We start from the raw sequence: 26,321 nt of genomic DNA on the forward strand, positions 1-26,321 counted from the left end.
CGCTGGGTTAAAATAAAAGAAAGCATAAAAAAAAAAAAAAAAAAAAAAGAAAAACGAATGCAGCCATCCAATCTAAGAATTGGTAAGCTGCAATATAATAAACGTTTATACGGCTTTAAGCAGAATTCCTTCCAACTTATAGCAAATGCTGATCACCTGCCGGGATAGGTACTTGGCCAGAACTTCTGGCTGCAGCTGCAGATCATCCCTCCACATACAATCATGAAGATCATCCCTCTACATATAATCATTGCCATGATCCCAGGTGCCCCCCCCCCCCATATTGCACCCCTCCCCTTACCTCCTCTATGGTGTTCACTGCGTTCCTGCAGCTGCCCATCCTGGTGGTGAAGGAGGAGGTGGTGGGTGAGCTGTGGTCTTCCAGAGTCTCCTTTATAAACTCTTCTACACTGATGAGCTCAGGCATGGTGGGGTGTGTGTGGGGGGTGCACAGGCACTGAGTGGGGTGTATGTGGGGGGTGCACAGGAACTGAGTGGGGTGTATGTGGGGGGTGCACAGGCACTGAGTGGGGTGTATGTGGGGGGTGCACAGGCACTGAGTGGGGTGTATGTGGGGGGTGCACAGGAACTGAGTGGGGTGTATGTGGGGGGTGCACAGGCACTGAGTGGGGTGTATGTGGGGGGTGCACAGGCACTGAGTGGGGTGTATGTGGGGGGTGCACAGGCACTGAGTGGGGTGTATGTGGGGGGTGCACAGGCACTGAGTGGGGTGTATGTGGGGGGTGCACAGGAACTGAGTGGGGTGTATGTGGGGGGGTGCAGTGATAGTGCTGGGCTCTCAGTCACTGGACTTGCAGTTTGTGCAGTTTTTTCCTCCTCCTTGTTGTGCTCTATGGAAGTGTCCAGCAGTTGAGGTTGATGAGTGCAGTGTGCTCTGTGCTGTGCTGTGCGGTGTGAATGACTATGCGGGTGTGTGGATATCAGCGCTGGATCGTACTCCCTCCTCCCGCTGTGCTGCAGCTCCTCTCCTCACTGCCAGACTGAATGAAAGGGGGAAGCAGGGACGCGCATGCGCGGAGCCGCACGAGGGGGGCTCCTGATGATGAGAGTGGGTAGGATGTGAGAGAGGGAGAGAGGAGGATGGATGGGGGGTGGGAGAGGAGACAGCAAGAGGATGGGGAAGAGACCTGGTCCTAGAGAAAGGAGGAGGAGGGAGGATTGTACAGAGGAAGAGGGAGAGCAGCATTTGCAGAAGTAAAAAGAAATAATAATAAAAAAAAAAAAAGGTTGCTTCCTTCTTTTTTTCATAACTGTAGGGAGGAGACAGTCCCTCTTTCTTTATCTACTGACTGTCCTCATATTATCCTGATAGAAACACCTCACTAATGTTCTATCACCAACAAAACTTCATGGTGATAGATTTTTTTTATGCGTTTTAATAATAAATTAATATATTATCATTACTATTATTATCACTATTATCATCATTATTACTACTAGTATTATTATTGTAATGATTATTATTTTTATATGTTTTTTTTATTATTATATATAATTTTTAAATGTAATATTTGTTACGTGTGTGTATATAATAATATATAGTATTTTATAGATTTATAACCTATAAAATAATAATACAATAAAAAATATATGTAACAAATAATACATTAAAAAGATTTGATATAGAATAAACAATATAAAAATAATAATTAAAATAATATTAATATATAGTATTTTATAGGTTTATAATATATAGAATTATATATGTAATAAATACTTAAATATATATATTTTGAATGTATTATATTATTTATTACAGATATTTTATATGATTGTATTATACCATTGTATTTTTATAAATTGTGTGTGTGTGTGTGTGTGTGTGTATGTATATGTAAATATATATATAAAATTTATTTATTTATTTATTTGTTACAGGTATTTATAATGATGATTATTAATAAGTTTTATTAATATATTAAAAGTCTATAATATTCAATTATTATTATTATTATTATTATATTTGTTTCAGGTATGTATAGTTATGATTATTATTAATAACTTATTATTATTATTATTATTATTATTATTATTATTATTATTATTATTATTATTATTATTATTATTATATTTGATAATATTCATATATTATTTGTTACAGGTATTTATATTTATGATTATTATTAATATGAGATTTTCATATATTAAAATTCAATAATAATATATTATTTGTTACACGTATTTATATTTATGATTATTACTAATAATATATTATTATATATTAAAATTCGATAATATTAAAATATGATTTGTTACAGGTATTTATACTTATGATTATTATTTATAATATATTATTAAATATTAAAATTTGATAATATTAATATATTATTTGTTACAGGAATTTATATTTATGATGATTACTAATAATATATTATTATATATTAAAATTCAATAATATTCGTATATTATTTGTTACAGGTATTTAAATGTATGATTATTATTAATAATATATTATTATTATATATTAAAATTCGATAATATTAATTTATTATTTGTTACAGGTATTTATATTTATGATTATTACTAATAATATATTATTACATATTAAAATTTGATAATATTAATATATTATTTGTTACATGTATTTATATTCATGATTATTATTAATATTATTATTATTATTATTCAATAATATTTATTCCTATATTAATACTATTATTAATATATTTGTTACAGGTATTCATATTTATGATTATTATTAATAATATTGTATGTTTTTATTTTTATATATTCAAATTCAATAATATTTATTCCTATATTAATAATATTATTAATATATTATTTGTTACATGTATTTATTTATATTTATGGTTATTATTCATAATCATTATGGTTTTTATTATTATGATTATTAATAATAAATATATACAGTATATTAAAATTCTACTATAAAAGTTATTCATATATTAATATTATTGCCAATAAATATTTACAGGTATTTATACAGCACCAACATATATTCATATATCAGTCCCCGCCCTCATGGAGCTTACAATTATTTCTTTTAGAGAGGGGGAGATATAGTATAGAGAGAGGAAGAGAGAATAACCATCCAGTCTCATTGGGTCCCAAGTTCTAATCCGTGGTTTCCATACACTACATTGATGGTGGTTAAATAGTGTGGAACAGCAGTACTGTATGCATTTTGGAATAAATGGCTCTCTAATATTAGGCTATATTTGCACTATGCACCAGCGGGTCTGGGTTTACATCTGGCCAATGAAGCGTAAAGAAATGGATTGCATAGCTCCGCCCACTGTCCTGAAATGAGGAATACGGCTGCATTTACACAGCAGTTTAGCTTCAGATAGTTTGCAGTGTTTGGAGGTGACTGAACAAGGCCTGTGAATGCAGCAGCACCTAACCCAAACTTACTGATTAGCTGCGGCTAAAAGTCTGCAAAAATGGCGACCATGGGTGTGCACTGGCAGCGTCCAGGGTCGGCCAGAGGCTCTATTCAAATCAGCACAGAGGTCCTACTTCTAAAAAGCTGCCGGGGGATCCTTTGTCTTTATATTTAATTTGAGCAGGAATGGACCTTTAACCCAACTCCAGGTTTGCCAACATAGTCTGTGCCTAAAAGTATCCATATTTCCCTTTTAAGAATGTTGGATGGCATGCAGAGGTTGGCAGGGAAGTGACATAAAGTCTGTTCATCATGCTGATCCTTTGGCCTCAATACTATTGGTGTCATTAACCTATAACAAGTAATCTGAGGACATCTGACTTTCCTGACCAGTATACTTGTCACAGGTAATGAATTGAAACCAAAGGACAGGCAACACAACCAACCTGCATTATATGAACGTCAGAAATGACAGCCTTCATTTTTCTTACATTTATAGGTTTTCTTCAACTGCAGTGGAGATCAGTGAGGTCACCGACCCTGCTTTGCTCTCTGGCAGGGGTGCCTGGATCACAAGGCTGGCTGAACAGATTTACAAATCGTTTGGCAGGTAAGACCACTCCAATATATGTATTCCTGCTATGTATATGGCATACTGTATATAAAAAATAAATATAATATTTGGCCTACTGTATGTGTGTGTGTGTTTGTGTGTGTGTGTATATATATATATATATATATATATATATATATACAGTAGGGACGGAAAGTATTCAGACCCCCTTAAATTTTTCACTCTTTGTTATATTGCAGCCATTTGCCAAAATCATTTAAGTTCATTTTTTCCCTCATTAATGTACACACAGCACCCCATATTGACAGAAAAACACCGAATTGTTGACATTTTTGCAGATTTATTAAAAAAGAAAAACTGAAATATCACATGGTCCTAAGTATTCAAACCCTTTGCTGTGACACTCATATATTTAACTGGTGCTGTCCATTTCTTCTGATCATCCTTGAGATGGTACTACACCTTCATTTGAGTCCAGCTGTGTTTGATTATACTGATTGGATTTGATTAGGAAAGCCACACACCTGTCTATATAAGACCTTACAGCTCACAGTGCATGTCAGAGCAAATGAGAATCATGAGGTCAAAGGAACTGCCTGAAGAGCTCAGAGACAGAATTGTGGCAAGGCCAAGGTTACAAAAAATTTCTGCTGCACTTAAGGTTCCTAAGAGCACAGTGGCCTCCATAATCCTTAAAGTGGGGTTCCACCCAAAAAAAAAAAACTACATGAAAAATCCTAAAAAAAAATACAAAAAAAATTTGGATATTTTTTTTTTTTTTTTTACTTTACTCTAAATGCCCGTTGCTAGGGGGTCCCTCGTAGTCTGCCTCTTCCAGTGCCTGGGCTGGTGACATCACTTCCCCCTCGGCACAGGAAGGGCTCTGCTCCCTCCCTCCTGTCAATCATCTGGGACCCATTACAGGTCGCAGTGGGTGCCAGGCTGTGAAGCCACAGCCCGGCGCCCACAGTTGCAATGCCGGCGCCGCTGAACGGAGGGGGAGACGAGCGGGGCTTCGATCCCCCGCATCGCTGGACCCTAGGACAGGTAAGTGTCCAATTAAAAGTCAGCAGCTGCAGTATTTGTAGCTGCTGACTTTTAATTTTTTTTTTTTTTTTTGACTGGAACTCCTCTTTAAATGGAAGATGTTTGGGACGACCAGAACCCTTCCTTGAGCTGGCCGTCCGGCCAAACTAAGCTATCGGGGAGAAGAGCCTTGGTGAGAGAGGTAAAGAAGAACCCAAAGATCACTGTGGCTGAGCTCCAGAGATGCAGTCGGGAGATGGGAGAAAGTTGTAGAAAGTCAACCATCACTGCAGCCCTCCACCAGTCGGGGCTTTATGGCAGAGTGGCCCGACGGAAGTCTCTCCTCAGTGCACAACACATGAAAACCCGCATGGAGTTTGCTAAAAAAAACATCTGAAGGACTCCAAGATGGTGAGAACTAAGATTCTCTGGTCTGATGAGACCAAGATAGAACTTTTTGGCCTTAATTCTAAGTGGTATGTGTGGAGAAAACCAGGCACTGCTCATCACCTGTCCAATACAGTCCCAACAGTGAAGCATGGTGGTGGCAGCATCATGCTGTGGAGGTGTTTTTCAGCTGCAGGGACAGGACGACTGGTTGCAATCGAGGGAAAGATGAATGCGGCCAAGTACAGGGATATCCTGGAAAAAACCTTCTCCAGAGTGCTCAGGACCTCAGACTGGGCTGAAAGTTTACCTTCCAACAAGACAATGACCCTAAGCACACAACTAAAATAATGAAGTGGCTTCACAACAACTCCGTGACTGTTCTTGAATGGCCCAGCCAGAGCCCTGACTTAAACCCAATTGACCATCTCTGGAGAGACCTAAAAATGGCTGTCCACCAACGTTTACCATCCAACCTGACAGAACTGGAGAGGATCTGCAAGGAGGAATGGCAGAGGATCCCCAAATCCAGATGTGGAAAACTTGGTGCATCTTTCCCAAAAAGACTCATGGCTGTATTAGATCAAAAGGGTGCTTCTACTAAATACTGAGCAAAGGGTCTGAATACTTAGGACCATGTGATATTTCAGTTTTTCTTTTTTAATAAATCTGCAAAAATGTCAACAATTCTGTGTTTTTCTGTCAATATGGGGTGCTGTGTGTACATTAATGAGGAAAAAAATGAACTCAAATGATTTTAGCAAATGGCTGTAATATAACAAAGAGTGAAAAATGTAAGGGGGTCTAAATACCCGACTGTATATATATATATATATATATATATATATATATATATATATATATATATATATATGTATATGTAGCACTAACTCTCATGGGGCTGCTGGTTTAAAGCGGGCTTGTTACCTTCACTCTCGATACCTCACCGGTACCCGGTCTAGGGTCCCGTTGAGTTTACCTCTGGACGATGTAGACACCAAACACTTGAGTATATTTTCCAATGCTTTAATGAACAAGTAATAAAGGAAGTAGCAGAAGGAAAGTTGCAGGGAAGCTCAAATACCTTTCCTTGGTATTCTTTAGAACATTCTTTGGAATTGAACACTTGTAGCTGAATGCACTCCCCTTGTGGGATTCAATCTTTGCCCGCCTGGATAGGCCTCTTTCACTTGCCTAGCAGCCAGTACGTAACACGAACAAAAGTCTCTGCCACAGACTTGTTTGTAGCAAAACCCGTACGATCCTCTGCCACAGGATGTATTGGTTTGCGATGAATGTCAGACACAGTACTTGAACCTTTAAGCCAACCCGGCAGTACTATGCAGTAAGACTACGTCAGGATATGTCCTCCAACCGAGTCACCAGGCCCCTCTCCAGACCAGCACTCTGCATGATCCTTCCATGACGGGTCCTCCCCTGGGATCTCCTCAGTTGTCCAGCTTCTTCACTCAGGATAGACAGCTCAGGACCATTCCTCTGCTGCTGTGGTAGGCCCCAGACAGGCTTCTGGGCCCACCCACACGCCGCAGCGACATGGGCCTCCGGAACGGAGGACCACAAGGTAGTACTCTTAACGCATACCTGTCGGCCAGGAGGGCCAGCAGGTGGCTGAAAACGAACCCCTAAACATGGCATCTGTCCCATAAATACCCTCTCCCAGAATGCAACTCGGAGGACCACCTCCACCGAGTTATCTCCGGGACAGAGGAGCACTCATACGCTTCAACACGTTGCCTTTCCAACACCGACCCATGGTGACAACGACACCCACCGGCACAGTGTGGAACTACACGCAACTCAGCCAAGCTGGAACAGAGGCAGATCTAACTTCCTCTAACAAGTAACCCACAAAATTTACCTATCAGTAGTAGATTAAAAATTTACCAGCGCTACACATATATATATATATATATATATATATATATATATATATATAAACAAGGACCCATAAAGTCATGTGACCAGCCAGAAGACTTCAGAATGTAAAGCATACAGTATATACCGTAAATCCAGGAACAATATTTTATATGTTGCAGGTTACAAGTCCATATATGTGGCTGCTGCATTAGTATGTTCAGTCTTTTTTTTTTGCTTGCCAGCAGTACACTTCCTGTCCTAAGGTTGACAACGCTCACTCGTCATACTATATCTATAGAGGAGGAGCGTTGTCACCCTAGGAAAGAACTACAAAACATCCCATCCTAACACAATGTACCACAACACACCTCGGCACAGCATTGTAGTGTGAACAGGGCACATGGAAAACAATTGTTATCTATGTGCCCGTGCATTGAGCCTGCATAGAACTCAACATACATATTGTGAAAAGTAACAGCACTGATATACCAGTGTTAAGATCTGATGAGCTACAACAAGGTTCTCCAAACTAAGATCCGTGGGCCACATACTGCCCGCTCCAAACTCTTATTTGGTTCCCAGCAACTGTCCATTAAAATACGTCAGTTGGCTGGCAGTGATCTGGCATAACTATGCCCCCCAGTCCCCCTGATCAGCACTCCTGGATGTAAGGGGGAACATTGATGACCACTGTGGGATGTAAGGAGGGGCTCTGATGGGCCCTCCTGAATGTAAGGGGAAGCTCTTCTTAATGTAAGGGAGGACTCTGATTTGCTCTCCTGAATGTAAGGGGGGGGGGGGGACTCTGATGGGCTCTCCTGGATGTAAGGGAGGACTCTAATGGTCTCTCCTGAATGTAAGGGAGGACTCTAATGGGCACAGCTGGATGTAAGGGAGGACTCTGATGGGCTGTCCTGAATGTAAGGGAGGACTCTAATGGACTCTCCTGGATGTATGGGAGAACTCTAATGGGCACTCCTGGATGTAAGGGGCGGGGGGGCTCAGATGGGCTCTCCTGGGTGTAAGGGAGGCCTCTGAAGGACTCTCCTGGATGCAAGGGATGGCTCTGATGGGCTCTCCTGGGTGTAAGGGTTGGGTGGGGCTCAGATGGGCTCTCCTGGATGTAAGGGAGGGCTCTGATGGGCTCTCCTGAAAGTAAGGGAGGACTCTGATAGGCTCTCCTGGATGTAAGGGTGGACTCTGATCGACTCTCCTGAATGTAAGGGAGGACTCTAATGGGCACAGCTGGATGTAAGGGAGGGCTCTGATGGGCTCTCCTGGATGTAAGGGAGGCCTCCGATGGGCTCTCCTGGATGTAAGGGAGGACTCTGATGGGAGATGGATGTAAGGGTGGACTCTGATGGGCACTCCAGGATGTATAGGAGGACTCTGTTGGACTCTCCTGGCTGTATAGAAGGACTCTGATGGGCTCACCAGGATGTATAGGAGGACTCTGGAATCTCCTGGATGTAAGGGAGGGCTCTGATGGAATCTCCTGGATGTATAGGAGGACTGTGATGGGCACTCCTGGATGTATAGGAGGACTCTGGAATCTCCTGGATGTATAGGAGGACTCTGGAATCTCCTGGATGTATAGGAGGACTCTGGAATCTCCTGGATGTATAGGAGGACTCTGGAATCTCCTGGATGTAAGGGAGGGCTCTGATGGAATCTCCTGGATGTATAAGGACTGTGATGGAATCTCCTGGATGTATAGGAGGACTCTGGAATCTCCTGGATGTATAGGAGGACTCTGGAATCTCCTGGATGTATAGGAGGACTCTGGAATCTCCTGGATGTTAGGGAGGGCTCTGATGGAATCTCTTGGATGTATAGGAGGACTCTGGAATCTCCTGGATGTTAGGGAGGGCTCTGATGGAATCTCCTGGATGTATAGGAGGACTCTGGAATCTCCTGGATGTATAGGAGGACTCTGGAATCTCCTGGATGTATAAGTACTGTGATGGAATCTCCTGGATGTATAGGAGGACTCTGATGGAATCTCCTGGATGTATAGGAGGACTCTGGAATCTCCTGTATGTATAGGAGGACTCTGGAATCTCCTGGATGTATAGGAGGACTCTGGAATCTCCTGGATGTTAGGGAGGGCTCTGATGGAATCTCCTGGATGTATAGGAGGACTCTGGAATCTCCTGGATGTATAAGTACTGTGATGGAATCTCCTGGATGTAAAGGAGGACTCTGGAATCTCCTGGATGTATAGGAGGACTCTGGAATCTCCTGGATGTATAAGTACTGTGATGGAATCTCCTGGATGTATAGGAGGACTCTGATGGAATCTCCTGGATGTATAGGAGGACTCTGGAATCTCCTGTATGTATAGGAGGACTCTGGAATCTCCTGGATGTATAGGAGGACTCTGGAATCTCCTGTATGTATAGGAGGACTCTGGAATCTCCTGGATGTATAGGAGGACTCTGGAATCTCCTGGATGTTAGGGAGGGCTCTGATGGAATCTCCTGGATGTATAGGAGGACTCTGGAATCTCCTGGATGTATAAGTACTGTGATGGAATCTCCTGGATGTATAGGAGGACTCTGGAATCTCCTGGATGTATAAGTACTGTGATGGAATCTCCTGGATGTATAGGAGGACTCTGGAATCTCCTGGATGTATAGGAGGACTCTGATGTGCCCCAGAATATGATTGCTGTGTTGTGTGGGATATGGGAGTTTCTATGAATAATGCCGAGTATATGATGCGGATTCATTCAGACTGTACATTTGTGTTTTGTCGTTTTTTTTAGGTCTTTCTGTTCCATATGTTTTGCTAAATTGTCTCATAAATAATTCCGTCATTCATCGGAATAATTACACCACTTATAAAAATAGAGTCTTCAGACAATGAGCGGCGTGTCATTTTTCATACAGCAGCTGCCTTTCACTTCAGAGCCGAATTCTATTTGCTCGGAATGAGAATGTTCCTTAATTCCTTGGCGGTGTCTTTGCATCCCTTCCCAGGTGCCAGTCAAGTATTTAAATTTTCCCGTGGCCCACATTCACTAAATGGCTTTCTGCCATGAAATCTTCCTGGTCTGGCAGACACCAGAGGCCCGGATCAAATCAACATTTGTAAATTGATTCATAATTATCTTGTTGACGTGTGCTCTGAATTTCAGGCCCTGTTCTGTTTTTTTCATGCTGCTGTCAAGGTGCCAAGAAGGATCTGCTGGAAGTCAATGGCTTGGCTCTAGTCTACAGGAACAATCGATGGAGTCTGGGAGTTCGTACAGAATGTATATCACAACTTAAAGATCAACTCCGGGCGCTAAAACGTTTAACGCTGGATTCCGGCCAAAAAACATTTATGGCCATTTTCACTGTAAAAATAAATAAAGACTGATGTGCGACCGCTGCTGTGTTATGTAATACTCTTAGGCCTTGTTTGCACTTGCAGTTAGGGGGCAGTGAAAAAAAAGACAGTTGAGCCACATTTTTACCACCCCTCAATTCCTCCCTCTTAAGCTGTGGACAGGGGTGTACATACGGTGCTTTGCATCGTGGCGTGGCAAAGCTTATCCCTCCCCTATAGCATTTGGTGGCCATTGCCACCTGCCGAACATGATCTATTCAGTTGAATGGGGATGTGCCACAACTTCTCTGCAACTGCATGCAATGCACGAAGTTATGACACGGTGGTGCAGGGATTTTGTGAGTTAAAACAAGCCATACATAACACCCCTCGCCACCTGTCAAACAACCTCTGAAAAACAATCCACAGTGGTTTGCTCTTCAAGGGGCGACACCAGTGTAAATGAGCTCCTACAGTGTAAACCAGTGGCCTCCAAATTGCGGCCCTGGGGCCGGATGTGGCATTTGCTTGCCTTTATCCGGTCCTTAAGGCATTATTCCTGCCATGGACACCAACATAGGGGCACTATTCCTTCCACTGACACCAAAAACGGTGCACTATTCCTTCCATGGACCCCCAACGACGGCGCGCTATTCCTTTCACGGACCCCCAAGGATGGTGCACTATTCCTTCCATGGACCCCCAATGACGGTGCACTATTCCTTCCATGGACAGCCAAGGATGGGGCACTATTCCTTCCATGGACCCCCAATGATGGTGCACTATTCCTTCCATGGACCCCCAATGACGATGCACTATTCCTTCCGCGGACCCCCAATGTCTGTGCACTATTCCTTCCATGGACAACCAAGGATGGGGCACTATTCGTTTTGTGGACCCCCAAGGATGGGGCACTATTCCTTCCACGGACCCCTAACGACGGTGTGCTATTCCTTCCATGGACCCCCAATGACAGTGCACTATTCCTTCCATGGACAGCCAAGGATGGGGCACTATTCGTTTTGTGGACCCCCAAGGATGGGGCACTATTCCTTCCACGGACCCCTAACGACGGTGTGCTATTCCTTCCATGGACCCCCAACGACTGCACACTACTCCTTCCGTGGACAACCAAGGACGGGGCACTATTCCTTCCATGGACACCCAAGGATGGGGCACTATTCTTTCCGTGGACCCCCAAGGACAGGGCACTATTCCTTCCCTGGACCCCCAAGAACAATGCACTATTCCTTCCATGGACCCCCAAGGACGGGGCACTATTCCTTCCACGGACCCCCCAAGGACGGGGCACTATTCCTTCCACAGACCCCCAAGGACGGGCCACTATTCCTTCCAAGGACGGGGCACTATTCCTTCCACGGACCCCCCAAGGACGGGGCACTATTCCTTCCACGAACCCCAAAGGACGGGGCACTATTCCTTCCACGGACCCCCCAAGGACGGGGCACTATTCCTTCCACGGACCCCCCAAAGACGGGGCACTATTCCTTCCACGAACCCCCCAAGGACGGGGCACTATTCCTTCCACGGACCCCCAAGAACGGTGCACTATTCCTTCCACGGACCCTAAAGGACGGTGCACTATTCCTTCCACGGACCCACAACAACGGTGCACTATTTCTTCCATGGACCCCCAAGGACGGGGCACTATTCCTTCCATGGACACCCAAGGACGGGGCACTATTCCTTCCATGGACACCCAAGGACGGGGCACTATTCCTTCCACGGACCCCACCGATGGGGCATACTGTAATTCCTTCCAATGACAACAAAAATGGGGCACTTATCCTCCTACTATCACCAACTATTTCTCCCCCTAACACCATAGAGCAGGCATTGTTTACTACCACTGGGCACAGTCCGGCCCCTCTAAAGTCTGAAGGACAGTAAACTGGTGCCCCCTTGTGTAAACAAACCCTTACTACTCATTCAGCACAGTACAGTCAGCTCCAAACATCCAATGCTAAAACTTACACTTACTGGAGTACACAGATTCCTGCTGGTCGGTGACTGCAACTAGTCCATTCCACAAAAACATTTTTTTCAGTGAATGCAAGGTGTTCTGTGATTGGAGGAGGGGGATAGTGAGGTTCCGCTGCACCTCCTCCAATCACAGAATGCCTTGCATTCATTGAAAAGAATGCACAACATTTTTAGAATGGATCAGCTGCAGAGAAAGCGACCTGCAGTGATCTGTATACTTCAGCAGCAACTGTAAGTTTCAGCGCTGGACATTTGGCGCAGACTGTACTGTAGAGGGGGAAGGAAAGAAGAGTATCATATAATGTAGCATACACTTCGTTGGTGTTCATTTATTTTTACTTTGGTGTTTGAATTCAATTTATATCTAAACTCTAGCTAAAATGTAAACAAGAACTGTCACTTTTGCTTTAATACTAACATTTAGTCAGGGGCTGCCCCTTGTAGTAATTAATTTCTGTCACTAGATGCCTTTATTTTTCCAGGTGGGATGACAGCTAGCATCGTTTAACCCACTTCCTCTGAGCCCAGACTGTCATAGACCCACCCAATAGGGCGGCACCATCACACAGCCTGGGCTCATAGTATTGATGCACTCAATGTAATAACATTGCACTCCAATGTTATTACCCATATAAGGACCATCTGCCACCAGAAAGAGGAAGAAGGACCTGTGAGGTCTAGTCACATAGCATTTCCACCTTTTCTTCAAGCCAAACCTGAACACTAGCGGCACAGGGACAGTTTTTTTCCATAGTATACACTATAGGATTATAAAAGACCCGGGACACCTTTGGGTGCCCCAAGGAGAGTAGTAATGTAGTGCACTATATGCACTGTGGCAAACAGTGGGTGTGGCCAAACTGCTCTTGCTGACATCATCGCCCACCCCCCCCCGGCGATGCCAAACCTGCCCCCAGACAGTCACCTGCAGCTCCCGGACTGCAACAGATTTGTGTATGAGTATCTCGGTTACTTGGGGAGCCACAGCCCAGTCTCAATAATGTGTCTGGGGTTTCAGGCAGACTGAAACCCGGACTGTCCGGGTTAATCCTGGACAGGTTGCAATCCTACATAGCATGCCTGTCGAATTTCAGAGACTGAAAATGATCAAACACACATAGAGCCAACATAGTGTATTATTCTAAGTTTTATTTAGATAAAGCAAGTATTGCACTCGTATGAAAGAGAATAAAAGCCCAAATGGGTTGTCAGTTGATTTAGGCCATTGGTACTCTGCCCCTCTGTTCTAGGACTACCAATTGCCGGACACAGGGTAAATGTGAGCTGGACAGGCACTGAACTAGTTTAGCAACCAGTCTGCCGTGCAATGGGCAGTCTTGGCCCCTCCCCTTTCTGAATATGATTTACCAATTGGGATGTGTTTAAAAAACTCTCTCCTTCTTCCATCAGCATTGGTATCATATATATACTAACCAAAATAAGTGATAAATTGTGCAAAGTACTCAATCCAATAAAAGTCCAAAACAAATAAAAAATATATACCATAAATGATGATGGAAAGAAGTAGAGGGTCTTGCAATCAAGGATCAGAGAATCAAACTCCCTCCACCACAGGGGTCCACCACCACCACCATACAGATACTGTAAGATATGCTTTTACCAGATAGCCAAGACCTCAAGGGTCAAACACACTATGGGGCATTTCCCTATTGTGCATGCTCCAGCAGGGAAGGCAGAGATGTCATCCCTTAAAAACAAATGTTTTATTAAAAACAAATACACTCACATTGTTGAATAAAATATGCGCATATAAACAAGTAAATCCAGGCAGGTAAAATTGCGTCCGCCTCCACTTCCAACATAGACAAGTAACTCCGCCCTACGTGTTTCGTCATGATTGGACTTCTTCCGGGGCATTGTGGACCATCAATCTGCTGCTGCTTCTTCTTCCTCTGCCTAACCACAGGGTGGGGATGTGGAGGAGATCTGTAAGTAAAACTGTAGCAAAGAAAGCTCAGGTCCCCAGCATAGCCAGGACTGTCTTGTGTGACTGAGCTGTGTTGATCTTAGGTTTGGGTGGACAGAAGTATAAATTCTTTTAGCAGGTAAAAACGATCCCTTGTATGTTTTTCAAATGTGTTTAGCTGTTTGCTGGGAGTTCAGCTTCAATTCAGATAGCTCTCCATTGCCTTCTTAGATTTAATTTAAACCCTTTTTACATTTGCTATCATTCACAGGAGAATTACAAAATTCCACATATAGATGCGTACAGAGTATAATTTTGTATGCATCTGTATACAGCATTTATTTATAGCCTGGCGGCGTAATGTTATGAGATGTGGCTCTCATATGTTTGTCTGCTTGCTTTCTGATATTTTCAGTTGCTGCATTAAATAGAGAGATTTGTAGATTTCCCACTAGAGGGAGCTCCATGTTGCATTTGGCCTAACTTCAACCCGCCCCCCTTACTGAACAATTTTTTTAAATATAATATTGGCCACACAAGGAATACATTGTTTGCAGCTAGTCAGTCAACTGATCGAGGTGTTTCTATAAAAAGTTTGCCCAGTGATAGTGCATGTACATGTATGCCCTGCAAATGGGGCAAAAAAATTGTTATCACACTATTTATTGTGAGCAAGTGTTTTTAATTGATTTTAAATAAATATCTCATTTGGCCATTAGATGGCGCTAAGTGTTATAGGAAATGAAATCTATGAAAAACATTAATCCAGCACAGGAAATAACCTAATAACATTTGTTTTCTGCCCCATTCACACAGCATGAACGTACAAACACTTTCACTGGGCGAATTGCTATGCTAATTTTGTAAAAACACCCCCCTTAGACTTTAATTTTGAGGAGTAGTAAAGTGGAACCGTTGTGTAGCACTGAAAAACAGGAAGCAGGGCCTGCCTATGTAATATGACTGTCCCCATGTGCATATATCATTGCAAACTTTACATAGAAACAAACTTTAAAAAACAAAGAGCATGCATTGATATCAGCCATTACTTCAAACCTGCATAGCTCCCCACTGTCCCTGATTTTGAGGAACTGTCCCTGATTTGGAATATTGTCCCTCTGTCCCTCATTGCTCCTCAATTGTCCCTCATTTTGGTCTGTCTGATCTATATAGATGTATATAAAATGCACTTTTTGCCTATCAAAAAGTGTTTTCCAGTGCTAAACCTTTCATCTGATTTCTAAATTGCTGCATTTGTGAATTAAAAAGGACAATATAAAGGGATAGTAGTGGTAAAAAAGCACTTGTGGGTTTAATCAATCTTGGTTTTTTTTGTACAATTCTCCTTTAAGGGGGCCTGGCAAGGGGTGTGTCCTATGCCTGCATACTTTTGCTGATAGGTGTTCCTCATTCCCATCTCAAAAAGTTGGGAGGTATGAACATGTAAAAGGGTGTAAGTAGGGAGTGTTGCACCCCGCTTCTCCAAAGTTCTCTGAGCGACGCTGCACAGGATTGTGTCCTGACGATCGCTTGGGGCACAGATAACTGAGCAATCACATATTCGCTGTTGTGCTCTGTGCACTAGAACAGTGGTTCCCAACTTCCGTCCTCAAGTACCCCAGCAGGTCAGGTTTTCGGGGTTTCCATCACCTTGCTCGTGTGCTTTAAACCAACATCAATCACTTGGAATTTATGACTGCTTTTTTATCTAAGGGAAATTTCCAAAACATGGTCTGTTGAGGACTGAGGGAACCCTACAGAGGACCGATGTGTCCTCTTTAGTGGGCTCACCTTAGAGAAGTCTGTGTCTTACAGACGCAGGATTCTTGTGAGATTTGGAGGCCATCTTGGTGCAACCATGACTGCTTCTCAACAAAGTGGAGCCCTTCAGGGATGAGAGGATCACAGCCAGGGCCTATGTGACACCAGCCAACTTCATTGCAGTAGCTTCCTCTTAGGGGGAAAGTGGAGAACCTCAAAGTATAGCAGACTTAGGCCCGCTTCACACTGATGCTGTGCGGGAACTGCAGCGATTCCTGTGCGGTTCCCACACCGTCTCAGAATCACAGGCAGTTCACACAGTGCTCTGCGGACTGCTGCGGGTGTCAATATAAAGGTAATGACATCCCCAAATCGGTTTGCAGAATGCGGTGCGAACTGTGGAATCAGATGGAATTGGATCGCATGGCTCTGAACACCCATGCGATCCAATTTCAGTGCAGACAAAAAAAGGGTCCTGCATGTTTTTGGTGCGGATCCAGTGCAGATTTCCGCACCACACTGAATTCGCATGTCATTTGTACAGGAATCCGGTGTGATTCCTGTACAAATGAAATGCAATGCGGCAGATCGCATCACGTTGAAGAAAGCCGAACTCCAGCTTTAATACACTTTACATAGTTTGTTTGGGCCAAGCTGGCCGAAACTATGTCCCTCACTAACCTGTGAGGCCCCTGGATGTTCGGTATAAACTGCATCTAGCTGCGGCTATACACAGCATACCGCACTTTGTTCTGGGTTCAAGCCAAAACCTTCCTGTCTCATACCCGGAGCACATGAAGTCAATCTGATTGGCACTCAGCCATTCAGAGAAAGCAATATATTCTAGCTATGAATACAAAACTTCCTCTGATTGGCTGAGTCAGAGGGGCGGGCTGGTGGCGTCCCATTGTTGTCAGTGGAAAAAACGGTGCTTCATCTGTGGTGTCAGTGGAAGAAAAAGTGCCTCATATAACTGGAAGGAATACTGCCCCAAGGTAGCCCTCCACAGCAACTGGCTTAAAGTTTAACTAAACCCATCGATTGTAACCATTTCCCAAAACAGTTACATAAGGTATGCTGTGAATACTAACTTTTGCAGTTGCTTGTGCTATCAAATAGCTGGTGTCATAACTGACTACATGTGCAGCATCATGGCAGCTGCAATCAAGCAGAGGCCAACATGGCAGCTCCCTTGGCTGTAAAGAATAGGAGGGTTTAGTTCCATTTTAACAACCTGCTGGAAGGGACGTAACATGTTAGCGTATTTTCATAGGAGAAAAATGTTCATTTATACCAAATAGGATTTTAAGGCATCTGCACAAATAAATATATAAATATATAAATTGATCTCCTATAGAAGTATATATTTATTTTAAATTCATTGCAAACATTCTCTAACTGTGAAGCCCTCTTGATGGCCATGGGGTGATTCCACAAGAGAAGATATCAATGAAATGGATACAGAAATAAGGGTCATCCAACAAGGGTCATTAGGGAGGAAAGGGTCTCTCACTAAAACCATCGAAATGTGAGAAATAAAATCATAAACTGACATTTTCCCTGACTTAGTGCCTGAATTGCAGAGATAATGAGAAACAAAATTATCTGGGGCTGATGCCATTAGTGCTCTAAGCATTTTCTCTGAAAGCAAGCGTGTATTTTCTAAAAATATATATCTGCTATTATATGATCTTTAGAATCGAATACGTGAGGCAGATTTTCTTTTAAAAGGCAGTAATCCAAAATTAAAAGACTGATATAAAGAGGCCATACATGGTATTTACTGATTTCAATGCTTAAAGCTCAATCATAGCAAACACAAAATAAAAACTCCCGCATGGAACTCCAGTGGAAATCGATAATATACACAGATCAGCCATAACATTAGGACTACTGACAGGTAATGTGAATAACATTGATTATCTTGTTACAATGGCATCTGAAAGTGATTGAGATATATTAGGCAGCAAGTGAACATGTTGTCCCTGAAGTTGATGTGTTGAAAGCAGAAAAAATGGGAAAGCGTAAGCATTTGACCAAAAGTGGTCCAAGGTTGGGAAACTGGTGAACTGGCACCTGGATCATGGCTGGCTAAGGCTCATTGATGCACATGGGGAGCGAAGGTTGGCTGTTGGCCGTGTAGTCTGATCCAATAGAAGAGCTACTGTAGCTACAATTGTTGAGAAATTGAATTCCAGTTCCGTTAGAAAGGTGTCAGAACACACAGTGCATTGCAGTTTGTTGTGTATGGGGCTGACAAGGGGTGGGCAAGAGGGACAGCTGCCCTGGAAACTGTGATATAATGTGAGGTTCGGGGGCACCACAAGGAGATAAGAACTGTTCTAGGAGGGGGAATTTGGGAAGGTAGTGCTAGAAATGTTATTGGGGGTGGGGGGGGTGTAATTGTGCTTGGAGCATATGTGGAATGAGAGGATTTGAGTTAAGCATGCAAGAGTGGTTAGAGGTATACAAAAACAAGTTTGATGTGATGACTTGGCCTCTAAATTCTCCAGAATTCAAACCAACCGAGTATCTGTGGGATGTGCTGGAAAAACAAGTCTGATCCATGGAGGCCCCACCTAGAAACTTGCAGTACTTAAAGGATCTGCCACTGACGGCCTGGTGCCAGATACCCCAGCATGTCTTTAGAGGTCTAGTGGAGTCCATGCTTCGACAGGTTATGGTGGGTGGCCATTATGTTATGGCTGATCGGTGTATATTGCAGTTCAGTATCAGAATCCCAAAAATACAATATGCATAGCTCCCAACTGTCCCTGATTTCGAGGGACTGTCCCTGATTTGGAGCAATGTCCCTCTGTCCCTCATTCCTCCTCATTTGTCCCTCATTTTGGTCTGATCCATAGAGATGTATATAAAATGCACTTTTTATCTATCAAAAAGTGTTTCCCAGTGCTAAACCTTTCATCTGATTTCTAAATTGCTGCATTTGTAAATTCCAAAAGCCAATATAAAGGAATAGTAGTGGTAAAAAAAAAACACTTGTGTGTTTAACCAATCTTGTTTTTTTGTACAATTCTCCTTTAAGGGGGGGTGGCAAGGGGTGTGTCCTGTGCCTGCATACTTTTGCTGATAGGTGTCCCTCATTCCCATCTCAAAAAGTTGAGAGGTATGCAATATGATACTAAAGAACAGAAATGGTATGATAAATTTTTACTTGAATTCAATCCCCCAACCTGAAAAATCTCACTATGTATTAACAGCTTCCCGTCCACCCATAGCCTATAATCAGCAGACCAGAAGCAGTGCCGATGAGGGCTAACATACTTGTACGGTCAAACATTCCCATAGACACACTCCTAAACCTTGTGGACAGCCTTCCCAGAAGAGTTGAAGCTGTTATAGCTGCAAAGGATGGGCCAACTCAATATTGAACCCTACGGACTAATGCCCCGTACACACGGTCGGACATTGATCGGACATTCCGACAACAAAATCCTAGGATTTTTCCGACGGATGTTGGCTCAAACTTGTCTTGCATACACACGGTCACACAAAGTTGTCGGAAAATCCGATCGTTCTGAACGCGGTGACGTAAAACACGTACGTCGGGACTATAAACGGGGCAGTAGCCAATAGCTTTCATCTCTTTATTTATTCTGAGCATGCGTGGCACTTTGTGCGTCGGATTTGTGTACACACGATCGGAAATTCCGACAACGGATTTTGTTGTCGGAAAATTTTATATCCTGCTCTCAAACTTTGTGTGTCGGAAAATCCGATGGAAAATGTGTGATGGAGCCCACACACGGTCGGAATTTACGACAACAAGATCTTATCACACATTTTCCGTCGGAAAATCCGACCGTGTGTACAGGGCATAAGACTGGGACGCCATTAAAGTTCATGTGTGTGTAAAGGAAGGTGTCCCAATACTTTTGGCAGTATAGTGTATACTTTCAAGCATATCAAAAACTTTCCTTTTTTTTTTTCTTTTAAGTTTATAATCACAGTCTGGTTTTACTGCTGTCCAGGGCTCCATTAGAGAGATTTCCCCTCACTTCCTGCCCTGGGGACAACCTTTTACCAGACAGGAGATGAGGGAAAATCCACATAATGGAAACAAACAGCAATAAAAAGCTGACATTTGTTCTAGCTAGCATTCTTCTACTTAGATTTAGATGTAAAAATGTTTTTTTTTTTGTCACTTTTGATGTTAGAGAGCTCTTCCCCTCACTTCCTGTCTTGGGGACAACCTTTTTTACCAGACAGGAAGTGAAGGATTCTCTCCAACTGAGCCTCCAATGGCAGTAAAAACTGACAGGAATTGCAATACTTCCCCACAAAATCCAAAACGAAAAAAAAAAAAAAAATGTGGATATAGATATAATTTTAAGCCTGGTCAGCTGAGATCATGTGACTATCACTGAGGCATTTGATCACATGACTAGCTATTAAAGGCCTTTAGAACTTTTTTTCCAGCATAGATTTTACTAGTCTTTTTTTCTTTTTTTAGCATTTCATATTTGGAAGGTGTAGTTGAATTTGGTAGAGGTATGCTTTAAAGGCTAAGTTCACCTTTTACACAAACTGCTCCTTGCAGACAAGGGACCCCAGTAGTTTAAAATGGCATGTCATGCCTGTGGGACCGTTCTGTTGCCTATGAAGCCTGACTGAAATACTCCCAATGTTTACATTCCTATGTCCTAGCCTAAAGCGGAATTCCACCCAAGAGTGGAAGTTCCGCTTATCTGCCCCCCCCCCACTCTGTTGACACATTTGGCACCTTTTGGGGTGAAAGGGGAAGCGGGTACCCGTTTTTGACAGGTATCTGTCCCCACTTCCGAGACATCTCGCTGCACCAGGATCACTCGGAAATTCGGCCCCGCTCCTCCTTCCCTCGCCACCACGCCATTCAGAAAGTGCAGCACGCTTCGCGCATGCGCAGTAAGGGACCGGCTGTGTAGTCGAAAGGCTTCCCTTAACATGAATGGCGGTGGCAGCACCTGAGAGCCGATGGAAACATCTGCTGGGGTGGCGACATTGCTGGATTCCAGGACAGATAAGTGCCCTAATATTAAAAGTCAGCAGCTACAGTATGTTTAGCTTCTGACTTACATTTTTTGCTGGGGGGGGGGGGGGCAGAACTCCGTCTTAATTCAAGTACACAGCAGATGTTAGGCACTCACCCTCCAGCATCACAGGAGCAAGAGCACTTCCTGAATCAAAAGCAACGCATGCACAGTGCGCTCTCTCTTCCTCTATGGTAGAAACATTCAGCTCAGTGGCTGCTGGAATAGGGGGAGTGAGAGCGCGCATGTAGGCAGGTGCAGTCTACTTTCTCCACTGTAGGTGGCGCTTTTTTGCAGCGGCAATGTAGTTGGAGAGGAAGTCAAGAGGAACATGGTTCCTCTATGATTTCCTGGGTCACTGTGGAAGCTATCTGATGGGTTGCTGCTGCCCCTTATGACTCTAGCAGCCAGCCATCTTGGGTCATGCAGAGCCTATCTAAGGCCCCTGGCTCCAGGCATGTACTGGCCATCAGGACTACCGGGAGTTTCCCGGTGGGCCGATGGCTCAGTGGGCTGGTCAGGTGTAGTCCTGGAGCCGCTCCTCTGACAGTGACTGATTGTGATTTCACTCCTGTCAGGGGGAGCAGCTGCCGTCACTTGCTGGAGAGGATTAGGCTTTCTGCTCCCTCCAGCCTGCAGGGGGAGATAGACAGCGGGCAGACTTTCCTTCCTCTCTCCCCTTATTACTTTTCACATGACTGGAGAGAGGAACAACGAGATGCTGCCTTCAGAACTGTGAGTACATGCGGGAGGGGGAAGAGAGGGAGGACACTCTGCTGAAAGGGGGCTGCTGGTAATGGGGACACTTGATGAAAGGGGGCTGCTGGTGATTAGGACACTCTGATGTAAGGGGGCTGCTGGTAATGGGGACACTGCTGAAAGGGGGCTGCTGGTAATGGGGACACTCTGCTGAAAGGGGGCTGCTGGTAATGGGGACACTCTGCTTAAAGGGGGCTGCTGGTAATGAGGACACTCTAATGAAAGGAGGCTGTTGGTAATGGGGACACGCTGATGTAAGGGGGCTGCTGGTATTGGGGACATTCGGATGTAAGGGGGCTGCTGGTAATGGGGACACTCTGATGTAAGGGGGCTGCTGGTAATGGGGACACTCTGATGTAAGGGGGCTGCTGGTAATGGGGACACTGCTGAAAGGGGGCTGCTGGTAATGGGGACACTCTGCTGAAAGGGGGCTGCTGGTAATGGGGACACTCTGCTTAAAGGGGGCTGCTGGTAATGAGGACACTCTAATGAAAGGAGGCTGTTGGTAATGGGGACACGCTGATGTAAGGGGGCTGCTGGTATTGGGGACATTCGGATGTAAGGGGGCTGCTGGTAATGGGGACACTCTGATGAGAGGGGGCTGCTGGTAATGGGGACACTCAAAATTGAAGTGGGCCGGTCTGGGTGAAGTCCAGGGCCAAATTTTTGTCTCAGTCCAGCCCTGCCTGGCTCTGAGGCTTGGTGCGCTTTTGCGAAAATGGGTAGAGCAGGGACTGGAACCTTACCTGTCAGGGACAGCATTAGCGGCAGTGAAAGGTTCCAGAGGAGGGAAAGCATACGGTTCACAACATCTCTGGACATCTTCCGGCTTGGGCAGGAGACAGCCAAGCTGCATCTTGCCCCTCCTTAAGCCGCGTACACACGACCGGACTTTACGGCATACTTGGTCTGGCGAACCTGAGTCCGTCGGACAATTCGATCGTGTGTGGGCTCCAGCTGACTTTTTTTTCTCAAAAGTTTGACGGACCTAGAAATGAAACAAGTTTCAAATCTGTCCGACGGATTCGAGTCCGGTCGAAAAGTCCGCTCGTCTGTATGCTAGTCCGACAGACATAAAACGACGCTAGAGCAGCTATTGGCTACTGGCTATGAACTTCCTTGTTTTAGTCCGGTTGTACGTCATCACGTAGGAATCCGTCAGACTTTGGTTGATCGTGTGTAGGCAAGTCCGTTCATTCGGAAAGTCCATCGCAAAGTCCGTCAAAAAGTCCGCAGGACAAAGTCTGCTGTAAAGTCCGCTCGTGTGTACGCGGCATAACAGGTAGCGTCAGTTTGGCTGAAACCTGCTCTCTACACGCTGCTGGAATTCGTGAGTGTTTCCAATTGGGCTGTCTTCCCACGGGGTTTATTGTGAACTGTCTTTGCCTTACTTCAATACAAGTTCTTATTATTGCACCTGGACTGTGTGTGTTATTGACGTCGCACCACGCTGCACCCGCCTACACACACTGCGCAATGTTGTGGGTGAGTGCCCAACGTCTACCATGTCCTGGAAAAGCCGGGACATAGGAATGTAAACATTGGAAGTATTTTTGCCAGGCTTCATGGGTGACAGAAAAGGCCTACAGCTATGACATTTACATTAAACAATATGTTTACAAGCAGTACAGTGCATTTTAACCACTTGCCGACCGCTGCACGCTGATATACGTCGGCACAATGGCAGTGGTGGGCAAATGGGCGTACCTGTACATCCCCTTTAATTGGCAGGGCTAGCGGGCGGGCGGTGTCCCGGCGATCGTGTCACGGAGCCGCAGAACGGGGAGATGTCCATGTAAATAAGGCATTTCCCCGTTCTGCCTTGTGACATGACAGAGAACACTGCTCCCTGTCATCGCTGTCATGTGAGTGGTAGCCTATCCCCCCCCCACAGTTATGCCCCGTACACACGGTCGGACATTGATCGGACATTCCGACAACAAAATCCTAGGATTTTTTCCGACGGATGTTGGCTCAAACTTGTCTTGCATACACACGGTCACACAAAGTTGTCGGAAAATCCGATCATTCTGAACGCGGTGACGTAAAACACGTACGTCGGGACTATAAACGGGGCAGTAGCCAATAGCTTTCATCTCTTTATTTATTCTGAGCATGCGTGGCACTTTGTGCGTCAGATTTGTGTACACACGATCGGAAATTCCGACAACAGATTTTGTTGTCGGAAAATTTTATAGCCTGCTCTCAAACTTGTGTGTCGGATAATCCGATGGAAAATGTGTGATGGAGCCTACACACAAATCCGACCGTGTGTACGGGGCATTAGAATCATTCCCTAGGACACACTTAACCCCTTCCCTGCCAGTGTCATTTACACAGTAATCAGTGCATTTTTACAGCATTGATCGCTGTATAAATGACAATGGTCCCAAAATAATGTCAAAAGTGTCCGATGTGTCTGCCATAATGTCGCAGTCATGATAAAAATCGCAGATCGCCGTTATTACTAATAAAAAATAAATAATAAAAATGCCATAAAACTATCCCCTATTTTGTAGACGCTATAACTTTTGCACAAACCAATCAATATACGCTTATTGCAATTTTTTTTTTTTTTTACCAAAAATATGTAGAAGAATACACAGCGGCCTAAACTGAGGGAAAAAAAAAATTATATATGTTTTTGAGGGCTATTTTTTCTAGCAAAAATTTAAAAATATAGCTTTTTTTTTCAAAATTGTCGCTCTTTTTTTGTTTATAGCGCAAAAAATAAAAAACGCAGAGGTGATCCAAATACCACCAAAAGAAAACTCTATTTGTGGGAAAAAATGTACGTCAATTTTGTTTGGGTTCAACGTCGCACAACCGCGCAATTGTCAGTTAAAGCGCAAAAAGTGCTCTGGTCAGGAAGGGGGTAAAATCTTCCGGGGCTGAAGCGGTTAAACTACAGCGGCCCCTTGTCTGTAGGGACCAGTTTATGTAAAATGTGAACTTAGCCTTTAAGTGATTTGTATGCATGGATCACAGCCGGGAAGGAAGGAAAGTACAGGTGACTGAAGTGTTTGTACAGGGGCATACGAGTGGGGGCAGAAGCTGGCATCGGAGTGCGGCATTGAATGGGGACAGATGTGTGTAAGTGTTGCCAGCTTGCAGGAACAGGCAGCGTGAGGCCAGCCAGGAGAGAGAATGGATTCGAATATTGGCAACAAAATTCTCCACTGAAAACATTTGCTGGCGAGAATGAGAAAGGTGAAGACGGTGCAACGCAGCGAGCATTAAATTATGAGCCATGAAGGAAGAGTCCAGCCAGCCGCGACCCGGCGAGGGACAAATTGGGTCGATTTGTTTACTTGTAATATGATTTACAATTATGGCGTAATGAGAGCGCTGACAGCCGCATGACGATGGGCTAAATGTCACACCGCGAAAAAAGACGAGGCTTTGGAATCTAAGAAGCTGCAAGGAAATGTGGTCTGAAATGCTTCTGTTACTATTCAAAAAAAACATGGAGCCACATTAACGACTTGCTGACCGCCCTATAGCAGTTATACAGGGTGGCCGCTGTGCGTAGGATCGCGTATATAAACGTGATCCTGCACTTCTGGGTAGGGGGTGCGAATGCGCGATTATTATAAAATGGCGGTCTTTGCCATGTTTTCTTTCACACCGAATTTGCGCAGCGGTCTTACAAGCGCACTTTTTTTGGAAAGAGTATACTTTTTTGATTTAAAAAATAAGACAATAGTAAAGTTACCGTATATACTTGAGTATCAGCCGAGTTTTTCAGCACATTTTTTTTGTGCTGAAAGTGCCCCCCTCGGCTTATACTCGAGTCAAGCACTTTTCTGCAGCAGCGAATGACATTTTCCGAACCGAATTTGGGGCCCTGTATCTCGGGGCCACTTGGTGGGGTTCCTAGCACCAAGTGGCCCAGAGATACGGCCCCAAAGTCGGTTCGGAAAATGTCTTTCTCTGCTGCAGAAAAGTGCTGGACATTTTCTGAACCGAACCGACTTTGAGGCCTCGTATCTCAGGATCTTGGATATGTTTTAGTGCTATTTCCACTGGGTTTGCACACCAAATTTGGGGTTCCTAGCACCAGGTGGCCCCGAGATACGGGGCCCCAAAGTCAGTCAACTGTGTCCATCTGCAGCAATGTCATTTCGGGACCCTTTGGGTCCAGAGACCCCACATTTTGGCTGCAGCTAGGGGGCATCTAGGAACCCTTAACTACCGGCTGCAAATGGGCACAGTGAGGCTTCAAATGGGCATTGTTGACCCTCTTTTCCACTTACAGTAGCTGCGCATTTCCCACCCTAGGCTTATACTCGAGTC

General features: G+C 44.1%; 1 protein-coding gene and 1 long non-coding RNA gene across 3 annotated transcripts in view; one reads left to right on the plus strand and one right to left on the minus strand.

Annotated features, from left to right (window-relative positions):
• Positions 1-1,201, minus strand: part of LOC141113460 (arf-GAP with SH3 domain, ANK repeat and PH domain-containing protein 1-like) — a gene marked incomplete in the record, with an annotated part of 303,097 nt that extends 301,896 nt beyond the window's left edge. Inside the window, 1 exon segment of the mRNA XM_073606564.1 lies at positions 302-1,201. Coding sequence (XP_073462665.1) covers positions 302-427 — 126 coding nt within the window.
• The window catches only part of LOC141113461 (uncharacterized), a 40,240-nt gene continuing 14,227 nt past the window's right edge, over positions 309-26,321 (plus strand). The window contains exons 1-2 of one of the 2 annotated variants that reach the window (XR_012236776.1): positions 309-362; positions 3,867-3,977. This is a non-coding gene — a long non-coding RNA (uncharacterized lncRNA). Of the gene's footprint in view, positions 363-684; positions 1,216-3,866; positions 3,978-26,321 lie in introns of those variants that run through there. The other variant, XR_012236777.1, reaches the window with a different exon arrangement.

The sequence above is a fragment of the Aquarana catesbeiana genome, linkage group LG12, assembly GCF_042186555.1.
Source record: "Aquarana catesbeiana isolate 2022-GZ linkage group LG12, ASM4218655v1, whole genome shotgun sequence".
Classification (NCBI taxonomy): Eukaryota; Metazoa; Chordata; class Amphibia; order Anura; family Ranidae; genus Aquarana; species Aquarana catesbeiana.